Source organism: Pungitius pungitius, chromosome 4 (genome assembly GCF_949316345.1).
Source record: "Pungitius pungitius chromosome 4, fPunPun2.1, whole genome shotgun sequence".
Lineage (NCBI taxonomy): Eukaryota > Metazoa > Chordata > Actinopteri > Perciformes > Gasterosteidae > Pungitius > Pungitius pungitius.
Window position 1 is genome coordinate 4,401,523 of NC_084903.1, and position 13,700 is coordinate 4,415,222.

The 13,700-nt window shown below is 42.3% G+C and overlaps 1 protein-coding gene across 1 annotated transcript in view; it reads right to left on the bottom strand.

Moving 5' to 3' along the window:
* LOC119198931 (transmembrane channel-like protein 3) overlaps window positions 1-13,700 on the bottom strand; it is a 46,928-nt gene that overhangs the window by 12,805 nt on the left and 20,423 nt on the right. The window contains exons 7-14 of the mRNA XM_037456546.2: window positions 12,019-12,161; window positions 10,668-10,815; window positions 10,431-10,474; window positions 9,699-9,846; window positions 3,354-3,463; window positions 3,177-3,255; window positions 925-1,188; window positions 449-577 (exon numbers count right to left, since the gene is read on the bottom strand). Of these exons, the coding sequence (XP_037312443.2) occupies window positions 449-577; window positions 925-1,188; window positions 3,177-3,255; window positions 3,354-3,463; window positions 9,699-9,846; window positions 10,431-10,474; window positions 10,668-10,815; window positions 12,019-12,161 (1,065 nt within the window). The remainder of the gene's footprint in view (window positions 1-448; window positions 578-924; window positions 1,189-3,176; window positions 3,256-3,353; window positions 3,464-9,698; window positions 9,847-10,430; window positions 10,475-10,667; window positions 10,816-12,018; window positions 12,162-13,700) is intronic.

The window sequence follows — 13,700 nt, forward strand, 5'->3', positions numbered from 1 at the left end:
AGTCCGAGTCCCCCATTGACCATACATACGTTTTTTAACATACATATTGTTAAAACTTTCTTATTTTATTATTATATTGCACCAATTCACCAAGTCAAATTCCTATATGTATATGTAACATGTGGCAAAAATGGCTGTTGATTCTGAAGTATGGAAGCTCAAAAGTGGGATGAGCTCATTTTTTTCGGTCAATCAGGAAAGTTGACAATTTTGTACATGAACTTGACAGTCTACAAAGACAAGTTGACTTCCTTCTCAAAATCAAATCATTTTCTCACACCAGCGCTAGTGAAAGAGGGCCCTCGACCTATACAGAAATATGGCAAATCGCTAAACGACCTGCACAGAAAAAAATAACTATGGACTCTAGAGCTGACTTATTAAAACGTTTTATCTTATTTGCGGGGCCCATTAGAAAAATATAAAAGGGATTAAAACTCAAACTTACAAACTTGCTCTCTAAATCCCAGCAGCAGCAGTCACTTAGGTAGCGGACCACCAAGCCTCTGATGAAGTCAATGAGTAGGATGCTGGCCACCGTAAAGATCATGTCGATGATGGATAGCTTCAGCATCTCCTGGAGACGAACAATGTATATATAAACATGTGCAGTTCAATACATTTTACACCACTCAACCAGGCTGAAACCTGCTCCGTTATGTTGTTTTCTAATGTTTGTTCACCCCTCGGACATCTGCACAGCTAGAAGATGTTTAATTATTTTCTCTGATACAACTGACTGCAGCTAGCGGCCGTTTTGTTTCCGCGGTCAACTTCCGGGAACCATAAGTAAAAAAAGGTACGTTAAAATATTTTTTTGTATTCATTTTGGCAACATTAATTGCACAGATTAATGCGCTTATGCGGACATTTATTTCTCCGCGGCCTGGTGGTTGGGGACCACTAATGTAGAGAAGAGGGTACCTGTCCAACGTAGGTCTCCCAGCATTGGTCCTGCTGAGAGCGGGTGTTCTTCTCAAACAGAGCTGTCTGGTTGGAGATGGTCCCTGAACTGCTTGGCATGGTAACCCTAACATCCAGCAATGTGGCAATTGTTGCTATGGTGCTGTTGCGATGCTCCGAGACAGAGATCTCAGAAACCAGGGTGGAGAGGCTGTCTACCTCTGGCTGAGAGATTGTGGCCAGGAAGGAGCTGGAGTCAGACCAGTTACCTGGACTCACTGGGTCCTGGAAGACAGAATTAGTTGGATAAATTACCAGCTACATGCTATGTCATGCTTATATGGGCAACTAGTTATGAGATAACTACTTAGTGGTTGGAAAGTAAAAGTTCAAAAGGTTAGCAAATGGCTTCATTTAAAAAAATATATATATATATATATATATATATATATTTCAAATTTATAAATCTCTGATAATACAATGTCTATGTGGTCCATGTGACTCGTAGGTGAGGTTCAATGGGTAAAACGGGAAACAGGAGGATGTACTTCACTTTACTGAGGGGCGATGGCTCAGCAGGGGAAATGTCCAGAAGAATTTTTTTGAGTTAAAAGTAGAAGTAAATAAATCAATCAAAGATGGCATAATGGGTGTTCCTGAACTTGATGAACCAAGATGGATCTTGCATTCCTAGTCAACACACACAGGAGCTGAACATCCTCAACCTGAAGCTCCAGGGCCCTGGTCAGTTGACCAAAGCAGTGTATGAAAACGTGAAAGCCGCAATTGTGGAAAACTCTGCTTTCTGCAAACAATCTCATCCATTTTGATACATGCAGAACTCTCTGGGTGAAAGCACATCATTCACTGGTGATCATACGCTGTGCTACGGATAACCTACTGCAGGAGTTTGATCAGCATCTTGCTGTGACACTTTGGACTTTGGACACGTGGAGGTGGAGAGTCTCCCAAATACGTTGCAAATGAAACTTATTGACTCCCAGTGCAACAACAATCTAAAAGCTAAATACAGAGGCTCAGGGAAAAATGGACCTGACTGGATATTTATTTGGAATTGCCTTCTGCAAATGTTGGTCCAAGTGCAATTGTTAAAAAACTCATATATATGTGACAAAAGGAAATGTATTTTCACTAAAAACTAATATAAAAATTAAGAAAACTGCTCGGTTCTTTTTTTTTGTTGAAAAATATTAGTAAAAATTAGTTGTGGGCATAGATTAATTTCTTTAATCTAGATTAATCTCACTGTAATCTTCGGCTCATTTGAATTCTGCCAAAGGCATTTAGAATATGTGTGCTACCCAAATAATTACTTAAAGTAAGTCGTTGAGAACAGGTTTCTCAAGCCAGGTGGCACATTAGACCAGGGGCTCATCTCCTGTTTTCAAAATGCATCACAAACTGCTTGAGAAAGCTGTTTTACTATGGTAATTGGTGATGAAAATAAATCATGCTCAATAAGATTACTTGTGTTTACTAACTGTTTATTCAGCGAAGGAGTGAAGTTGGCCAATAGAGCTGTGCTGACGGGCTTGCCTCGGTTGCATCACATCATTCACATCTAACAAGGCTCTTCTTCTCACCAAAACACTGATGTGGATAGTACCAAAGATGTTCTAGTTATCATCACCTGCCGTAGAGCCCTCCTGTCCTGAACCCTCCTCATCCTAAGCAGGTTTGTAATGTGTCCCGTTAAGATGCTTTTGGATCTCTATAAAAGTTAATACATTTCTACGCTTTTTTTCCCATGATGTGATGACAATATTATGTTGTTTATGATTTATGGGAACTTCCACACAGAGACACATTTCTTTTTTAAATGGGTCATTTTTGCTTTTTCGGTTCCTCCACTGGACTCCTGGATATAATTTAAGCAGAGATCAATGACTATGCTGAAGAAACTGGTCTCATTTCTGTCTGACACACAACACCTCTTTTCATTTTTTCCCGGTATTGAGTGTTCTGTTTGCTTCACAGATATCCTCTGGCACCCTGAAATACCTTTATTTTAGAATAGATAGTTTACTATCCAAGTATAGTCATTTGAAGGTCTCTCAGAGTTTCAGCAGTTTGGTTGAATCTTTCATATTCTTGCCCTGCTGTTAGTTACCAGTTAGCGTTTTATAACGGATGACTGTATATGCAGATTGTACGAATCCAGTAGATGTGTAAGAGTATGTGGTCATGTGACACATTGCAACTTTAATGGAATGAGAAGAAGAAAATAGATGCTCATCATTTTCCATACTCACAGAAGAGCTCATACTGTTGACCTTATCAAGGAGGGCAATAATGAGGCTGTAGAGATTCCCCAGGTATAAAACAAGTACTCTGTAAATACATACAGATATGACCAATGTTATTGTACCTCGGATGTACAGTTTGTAATTAGTGCTGCCTTTGGCCGCAGTAATGTAGAGATTGAGTACCTGGCCAGCTGGAAACGCAGGGAGGTTCGTGGGTGGTACATCTCCAGCTGAGAAACAAGCTCAAAGGCAGAAGGAGCAATCATGGTGATGAGAGAAACCACAACACTCACCTGGCAACAGAAAGAAGGTGCAGACTGTATTCTATGTCTCCTTTTTAGAATAATGATTTCTCCTTAAAATAAATAATACATTACAGAGACAGACACGCTTACACTGTACAAAACACACTTGATATATAGCTTCCTGCTACTAGCACTACCTGCTAAGAAGTTAATCTTTTCATTTGTCATTATTCACCTTTCATAATTCTTGCACGGAAAATCTAAAGAACACAAAATGGCAACACATGTTCTGCCCACTCTTCTGTATCAAATTATACTACCAACTAAGTTGTTGCAATAACATTGTTAATTGAATATCTTTTTATCTTTTAATTTACATTTGTTGGGACTAAATATGCAAATATTTATATAATGAATAAATAACAACTGGGAATATTTGTCAGTTGCAATGTTTTTTAAAATTTGAATCAATTTTGTAAGTCTGAATAAATATACATTAAACATGTTTAATATTTGAAGATTTAATCCAAAATAGATCCTTTGCCATTGTGGCTTCTATACATTCTCATAGACGATATTTTTAAGCCGAGCTGAATGACAGACAGAAGCCCAGAGCGGAAAGAAGATTAAACTAAAAAACATTAACCCAGAAAACCTGTTTTTTTAACCTGTTCAAAAGTCATGCACACAGGAAAGAAAAAATCCAAGATCCGAGTTGAAAAATTGATTGCCAGATTTTCTTCTAAGAGCTTAAGTACTCATCCAACAAACTGACCATGGATTTGTTTGGCTGACAGAACAGCAGCCTCTCTGAATTAATGAAATGATGAAAGTGAATCCATTCAGTGCATTCTGTACACCATTGATTATTTATTCCTCTTGCGGAGACTAAAACATTTGATTAGTATTAAGGGAACCGCACTTAACTGGCTTACGTCGTATTTATCGGATTGATCGCAGTTTGTGTTTGTAAACGGCGAATCCTTGATGGCCATCAATGTTGGAAATGAGATCCCACGAGGTTCTGTGCTTGGACTGATTTCATTTAGCCTGTATATGCTTTCTTTAGGCAATGTTATCCGAAAGAATGCATAAACTTTAATTATTATGTAGACGATACTTAATTGTATATCTAACGATCAAACAAGACAAGATCTGCCATGTCGTTAGACTTGAACAATGTCTTAAAAACATTGACACCTGGGCCCTGTTCCTCGTATGTGGCTAACAGTGAAGTATGTGGAGTCAGCCAGATCATTTTCAGGATGAGATGACGTAGATGAGGCTTTTCTGTTCACCAAAGCAGGTTTGGCTAAATCACCATAGCAATACATTGAAAAACTTGAACCTGCTCCAGTGCAATCATTAGCGCCAACTGGATTAGTTCACCACTCCCCCGTTAAAAAGGCCAGCTCACTTCCCTATGATGAAGGAGCGATATCAGTTGGATTAACATTTTGTAGGGAGAGAGTACTCCGAGATCACAAAGATCCGTTATGTCATCACGATGACGTCCTGTACGAGTGCTATTGATACTGAAGACGGGGATCATTTATTGACAAGAAGAATTTCCAGAGCCGAAACGTTACGTGATTGATTAGAGTGATGAGGCACTTAAAAGGAGCCTATACATTTACACATTTAAAGTTAACTTGTGTGCAATACTTCTCCCTTGCAGGGGGACGGTGTCAGTTATTGCCATGATTATATGATTCATATTATTTTGTTTTGTATAGCACAATATCGAAAATTTGCCTCAGAGGACTTTACAGTTCCTACATGTGACATCCTCTGTCCAGAAACCCTCACATCGGCACAGGAAAAACTCCCCAAAAAACGAAAAAGCATTTGATGGGGAATAAAGGAATCTTTAGAGAGACAGACGAGGATCCGACCCTGGAATGTACGAACTGCGATGGACGTACAGAATGAACAATTTAAAAGATTTACAATACGTTCAATTCATCTGACAGAAATGATTCAAATTCACATTATCTCCTTATATTTGTTCATGATCATCTCCTGCTCGTCAGCTGGGAAAAAAGATGGTCTTCCTTTAAGTCTACTTGACGTTGTATTTTTAAAAAATCCTGGTTTCAGGGATCGACTCTACCGCCTTCTAAAGTAGGACGCGCATGTGCGATTATCTGATGACTGACATCTGTTTCAAACTAAGAGACAGTTTGTGCGCAGATCAGCCTTTGAGGAAGATAACATCAATCATCTTGTTAATTTGAGCTGGATAATGGGACATTTGATCGAATTAGTTGAACCGCATATGAGGAACAGGGCCCTGGATGACCAGCAAGTTTCTGTCACAGTGCAGCTCCACATCCCCCTCATGCCACCTAATCAGTTTATTCTGTACACCTGCTTGGCACATTCACCTCGTCAGCCCAATCACACTCACCTGTCTACCCTACTCACTCCTCTCAGTATTTAACCCCAGTCACTCACTCACTCGCTGCCAGATTGGTCTTCTGCTTTCATGTCAGACTCTCCAGTGTTTAGTTTCAGATGGATGACCCTGCCTGCCCGCCCCTGTTTACCTTGCTAGCCCAACCCCCGGTGAACCTACCAGCCCTTCTGTCCCATTGTTATTCTGCCTGCTGTTTCCCGGAGTTTTAATAAAAGATCAAAGAGCCCTGAAGTTGTGAGTAGTGCATTTGGGTCTGAGTTCTCTTCGACCAGGATGTGTCCTTTAACGCTCAGATAAAGCCAACTTCAAGGACTGCTTTATTTCAGCTACGTGATACATTGAAAATCACCCACTTCCTCTCTCAAAATATTGCAAGAAAATGTATTAATTCTAGACTAGACTAGAGATAATGTGTTCAATCTAGACTTGATTATTGCAATTCTTTATTATCAGGCTACTCTAAAAAGCCTCTTAAGCCTCTGATTCAGAATGCTGCAGCATGTGTATTAACAAGAACTAAGAAAGGGTTCATATTATTCTTTTATCCGCTTCCTTGCACTGGCTCCCTGTTAAATCAAGAATAGAATTAATCTACAAGGCACTTGCTGGTGAGGTACAGTCTTATCTTAAAGAGCTTGTAACATTGTATAAGAGCTGTGCGCCATAAATTCTGGTTACTTGTGGTTTCTTGATACTTGGGTCTTTTTTATTTCCTCTTTTAGAGGGAGGTTGACCTCTGTTGCGAATTGCGGAATTGCAGTCTTCGTAAACATCTGGGATTGATACAATCACACCCTTCATAAGTCCATTCTGCGGTATTGGATCACTGTCTTTCTTCACCTCACATTCCGCGTAGCGCCTTGCACCCGACCAGTCCGTCTAGCAAAAGCCTCTGCGGTTTTAAAGAACCCTCCAGGGTTTTGACTACCATTTCGGTCGGCCCTGCTCAGGCCAGGCTCCTCCAGCAGTCGGTTGGTCCTGACGTGCAGCGCCCCTTTCCATATCAGTACGACAGTGACGAATCTTATGCTGCCAGACTCGATTTTCCACATGTGGCCGATCCATGTTATTGTAGTAAGCAACCTTCTGTCTATAGGCTACCTCCATAGAGGTAATGCAGGAGTCCGCCACAATAGTGGTATTGAGCACTAACATACCCGCTGCCGTACACACTATGAGATCAATTTTCCTGATTCCAGTGTTTGTCGGGATTCTTGGCTCCTGTTTGAACCTCTTTTGGTGAGGCAATGGGTCACCCAGTTGTTCACGGTGCTGTGACTCTTGACTCGCTCATCATGCGCTCTTGTGCAACGCTGCACCTGATGGCCAAGGGTCTCTTGTGCGTTACATCTCACATTGCACAAGGGAAGCGCCCATTTGCAATGTGAGATGTAACGCACAAGAGACCCTTGGCCATCAAGTGCTTCCCTTGTGCGCCCTCTGGATCCTTGCTTCTTGTGCATAAACTTGTGGCATACGCACGACCGGGTATGCCACAAGTTTTCTCGGATTTAATGGCCATCATGTTTGTCCCCCCTGATAGGAGTCTCGTGCCATCAGTGACCTACTGGTTCAACCTTGGGACTATATACAGGACTGTCTCAGAAAATTCTGGAAACACTCTTGCAGGTGTTTCGAGTTAATTAGACAATTCAAGTGATTAGTTGAATACCCTACTAGTATACTTATTCATGATATTCTGATATTTAGAGATAGGATATTTGAGTTTTCTTGAGCTGTAAGTCATAATCAGCAATATTAAAAGAATAAAAGGCTTGCAATATTTCAGTTGATTTGTAATGAATCCAGAATGCATGACATTTTTGTTTTTTTAATTGCATTACAGAAAATTCACAATATTCTAATTTTCTGAGACAGTCCTGTATATTGTGGCATCACGAGAGGCTGGGTCCTGGAGAGACGCTACATCCCTAGAAGATGGCTGTATCCTGGGACAGCTATGGCCCCACCTGCTGGTGGACTCGGGAACCCCACCCCTCCAGGCCCGCACACCTGAAACCGATCAACGCGTAATGAACTGAAGGGTTTTTAAGAGACAGGAAGAGGGAGTGGGGAAAAGAGGAGGCTTGGAGATACGAGTGGCAGACTGGGCTCCTGACTAAGGACCAGAACACGGACGCGATGCTACACACCACAAGAGGTCGAAGACCAAAGAAGGGTGCTTTCCTGCCGGAGGGAACCAGTGTTATAGTTTCACCTTAAGGAGAGGTCCTACTTAAGTTTGACACATAGAACGTTAATTTAGGTTAAAACCCCCAGAACGGAAATAAAAACATTATTTTCTTGCCGTGTCCTTGCACTCATTGAACTGTTCCGCCGAGAGCGGTGTAACCTCCCGTGACGTCACAATATATATAAATATAGCCAGCCTTCCCTTTCCAATAAACCCTTTCTTGCTTATCCAACGTCAGTAGAAGCTTAGCTGTAACTCTTTGGAGGATGAGCTGGTGGTAGATTTTAGGTACCAGATGGTGTTTCACAATGAAGACCCGCTGTTGAGGTTTTAGAGGGGCCTTACGTAGGTTGGCCAGCATATCCCTGATGCGGGCTTCCGGTGTTTGGATCTTTCTCTTGGCACTTATCTTTATCCCAAGATATTTGTAGGTCTGGGTGGGTTTCATGCCTGGAACCTCAGCGCCTTTGATGTTGTGGCAGGGTCTCTCGTCCACCAGCACTCGTTTGTTTTGGCCGTCAGCTACTACTGCCAGAGTAGCGCATATGGCTGGGTTGGCTTGTAGACCTGCCGTGGCCAAGAATCCAACACTATGTTAGTGACCGTTTGGAGGCCCCGTTTGCTTGATGTAAAAAGCACCAGATCGTCTGTGAAGGCCAAGGCCAGCAGCTGGTTTCCCGTACACATCATGAAACTCACATCCTCAGTGCCTCATTGACGATTAAGGGAACAGCAGAGGGGATAGTGGATCCCCCTCCATTGACCATCCTTAGCCCCAAGGAGATGGGTGGCTCTCTGGGCATAGTACTCTCAGAGGTATCCGCAGATGTAGTTCGGGACTCCATCCTCGAGGGCCACCCTTACGAATGTCTGGTGTTAGACGCTGTCCAAGGCTTTGCGTAGGTCAACAAACGTTATTAAGAGGCTTTTAGTTTTTTAAGTCTTAAAAAGTAGGATGGAAGCCAGTTATCCCTTCAGTTATCAAGCTCTTCTTTTGTATAAGCAGTGGGGGAGGTGTGCAGACAAAGGCACCTCATTTAAAACTTGATAACTCTATATAGTTAGGGCTGGCATAGGTTAGCTTAGACCAGCCCTCCGACAAGCTGCTATAGGCCCGGATTTCTGGGGGAATTCTTAGGACACACTGAGCTCCTCTCTCTCTCCTATCCGGACCCTGGTCCTGCTATTAATATTAATCACATTACTATTGCTGTATTCATAAACCAACTTTAGCGACGTTGCTTCTGAAGTCATTGTGCCTTTCCCTCCTCAGGTTTCTGTGGATTGTGGTTACGCCTGATGGTGGTTACATCTGATGGTGATTCTCCCTGCAGTGGTCCTGCTGTACACCTGGCTTGCTACTCTCAATAGTTGAGTCATTTCTGTCGTATGAATTGAAGATACTGTAAATCCTCCTCTGCCGATTTCCCTAAGGTTGTTGAAGGGTTTTTTCATTTTTTGGGGCAGATTTTCCTGTGCCGATGTGATGGTTTGGGGACAGTACATGTGAACAGACTATAAAGCCCTCTGAGGCAAATTTGTGATTTAGGGCTACACAAAACAAAATGAATTGAATCGAATCAGTCCTGGTTCTCCACTTTCATTGATTTTCTTGGAACGGTATTGTATGTTGAATAATCTAATCAAACTAATGATGTCTGTTCTGCTACCTCATTCTTCTCCCAAAGTGTCAGCTCCGGCTTCTCCTGCTCTAGTTTCTGAGAACGGTCCACCACAAAGTAGATGATGTAGATGCTGCCAGCCAGAGACAGCAGCACCAGGATGTTGGCTAAAATACGCAGACTGATGAGAACTGCCCTGAGAAAACACAGATACATTTTTACATCAGCTAAATATATTAGTGCAATGGTTTTCTCTGAAGTAGAAGTACATAGCATGAAGTACGCAGAGTGGTTGCTTATTTTTAAAGATATTTTAGGGTACAAAGAGATAGCAGTGCAACATTACTAAATGTATCTCAAATCAAAACATTATAATAAATGAAATGCTGATTGACCAAGTATTCTATGAATCAGTAAATTGTTTTTGCCTGTGGATAGTGGCAACATGGCGGTGTCATGGAACTATATCGTGTCAGATGTGTGGCTGAGGACCAGAGAAAGAAGTTAAAAAATACTGTGCCACATGTGGGTTTGTTTCCTGTTTTATTTTGCAGTTTACTGCCTTGTGTCCCTGGATTAACTTTACTTCCTGTCCAGGCTTTTTCTCTCAATCACCTGTACTCCCTCAATGTATTTAACCTCGTCGTGACAAACTGTGTTGATTCAATCTCAGAATCCAGGATTCAGGAAGGATTTCTCACATACGCTACTGCAAGAGAGAAAAAAAACCCAGAGGAAGACAAAGAATAATGCAAGATCAAGAAACAAATAGACACCTACAGACTGGTGTCCTTCTTCTTTTCCTGCTCCTCAACGATGGCTTCCTAAGTAGAGAAGCGTTTGATTATAAGTTTTGATGATCCCTGCTGTTGTATCAGGCATAATCACAGCAAGTCACAAATTGTGATTCATAATGTTCTGTGGATGAAGTACAAGAAGGGGACAGGGGTGTTGTTGGCGCATATGAAAGTGTAACTGGATATCTGAGTGTGCAGTGCGTCCAAGTGTGCCACTGACCCTGATGTTGTTGACAATGGCAGCTCCTTTGCTCTCTGCAGCCTCTGGGTTTCCTATCAGGTAATCCCAGGCACAGAAAACTCTCCAACAGAACGTAAAGTTCTCATCGGAGGCACTGGCCAGGCTCAGACGAGAGTTCTTGGCCATTCTGTAGGAATTTATGTAGAGCAAGTCATCAAACCATACAATACATTATCAACACTATTTAACGATGCTGGTGCTAGTTGAGTGGTCAGTCAGTCATCCTGTCCAACAGTTTGGTCCACAAGAAGTTTCTTTACAAACTCCAGGTTGTCATAGATTTTTTATATTTCTGATTCCTAAAGAATGAATGATTTTACATTTGTAAAATATATTCTACCTCACTGAACCATGCTATGGGGAGCTAAAGAATGTTAAGGCTTTTTTTCAAGCTTGTGCTTGACGCTTGGTGCCCTTGTCTCGTCTTACTGGGCAGGCCGTTGTCAGTCCATCTTAGTAATTACACTTACAAAAAAGAAACTACAATCCGCCTGTAACACACGTTTTTGTGAGCTAGTGCACGGTTGATTGTAAGGAAGTGACATGGTCTGTGTAGGGAGGAGGGCAAGGTGGATGAATATAGAACTTCTTTATTCAAGAGTGTGTTTTTTTAAATTTTAGAGCATGATTTGATTTCAGAAACTCCCGGGCACGGGAAAGACATTCAATGACTCGACAGTGAGCAAAAAACACAAATGGCATGAATACACTGGGAAGGTGCAGGTGATTGGACACAGGTTGAAACAATCATGGACACGGCAGACAATCACATGCGGGGAAATCAGAGACACGACAGGCAGGAAACCACAAAATAACAGGAAACAAACCCAAACCGTGACGAATGAACAAAACACGTTCTTGAATAAATACAGGAAGAAAGCTCCATCGATGAGCATGTCAAACCAACACATGACTTCTCGCTGCAGATGTGATTATTTCAACACAAACCACTTTGTCCTAAATAAAGTTGGCGCAATATTGGCGCACTGCAGGCACAGTTAGCGGCAATATTGTTGAACAATCAAAGGAAAAAGCACTGTTCATGAGAAGAACACATCTTATGATACGGGTTAGCTGATGGACTAGTGAATTTTGCAGGCCGCTATCATGGAGGCAGTTTGAAACATGCTAGTTCCCGATAGGAAACAGCCTTCTGTTTTAGAATGTGCGTCTCCTCAAGTCTGCGTAGGGGGCTTGGTTATGGTCAGCACACAATTCAATTGAAATCCATTTTTCCTTAAGTTTGCAGTTTTAATTTACTGACATGACAAGACAAATTCCATTGTCAGATTGTGATCATGTAAGTATCATAAAAAAGCTTAATAATTACTTTCTTAAAAGGATGATGAAACTGTAGGCAAAGACAGCCATCCCAACCAGGAAGTAGGCAAGGGGCAACCGGTACCCTGCACTGCCAATTTTCCTCAGTCTGCCATAGTAACCATAGAATAATACGGAGTACTGCAGGTAGCCCTGTGGAGAAAGATACACACAACATATGTCGACAACAAGAAGACCATACAGCATATCTATTTCTACAGTATACATCTACATCTAGAGCATCGCTATCTTGCGGACCGCGGTCCAGACCTGGACTTGAAGCTAGAAAAGACCGTTGTGATTTAAAACCTGATGGGGTACATCTTTCAACCAGCGCACTTTTGGTAGTCCTTAGTGGCCTAAAGCACCGATAGACTGACAAGAAGGTGGTTTGAGCCAAACTCCCTGGCTCCGTCATTCGCTCGCATGGTTTCTCCTACCACAGCTATGCAGACGACACCCAACTAATTCTCTCCTTCCCCGACTCGGACACTCAGGTGGCGGCGCGGATCTCATCCTGTCTGACTGACATCTCTCGGTGGATGTCCGCTCATCACCTGAAGATCAACCCCGACAAGACCGAACTACTTTTCTTCCCCCGGAAAAAACTCTCCCACCCAGCACCTGACTGTTAACTTCGGCGACTCTGTGTTAACGCCCACTCTGACTGCTAGGAACCTCGGCGTGACACTTGACTCCCAACTCTCCCTGACTCCTAACATCACAGTAACAACACAATCCTGTAGATACACGCTCTACAACATCAGGAGAATACGACCCCTTCTCACTCAGAAGGCAGCGCAGGTACTGATTCAGGCTCTTGTCATCTCCCGCCTTGACTACTGTAACTCTCTCCTGGCAGGTCTCCCTGCTACCGCCATTCGACCACTGCAGCTCATTCAGAATGCAGCAGCTCGACTGGTCTTCAACCTTCCAAAATTCTTCCACACTACTCCACTTCTCCGTTCTCTTCACTGGTTACCAGTGGCTGCCCGCATCCAGTTCAAAACATGTGAATGGATCGGGTCCAGTCTACATCCAGGGCATAGTGAAACCCTACATCCCAACCCGCACACTCCGCTCTGCATCTGCCAAGCTGCTTGTTCCTCCCTCACTGAGAGAAAAGCACTCGGCGAGATCGCGACTCTTCGCTGTCCTGGCTCCCAGATGGTGGAATGAGCTCTCCGATGACATCAGGACTGCAGAGAGCCTCTACATCTCTCCCCTCTAGCCTGCCACATACAGACCTATGTAAATCTCAAATGGTCCAAAAAAGTCATCAAACATAATCAGTGAAATTGAGAAAAGTCAGGTCCCAATGTGAAACAGAACGGGGAAATTCAAGCTTAAGTTCACATTATTTCATGTTACTGAATTGAAGCACTTTATTTGAAAATGCATAATTTTCACATTTGATTTATTTTCTCTTGTTTTGAAATGCAGCTGTTTTTTTCTGCAAACTAGCTGCCAACCTGGTTGTTAGCGTATTTAGCAAAGGATGGCTGATATTGTATTTAAACTCTATCAAAACTGCAACAGTTTCTTGCCAAAGAAGACATAGAGCCTTTGACTGGACTTCAGTGAAAAATTATTTAATTGTCCAGTCCTTGTTAAACACTTGTTGATTGTAGATCAGGGATGCAAACACATAATAATTGAAGACCTCGCCCCATGGCAAATATCCATATGGTT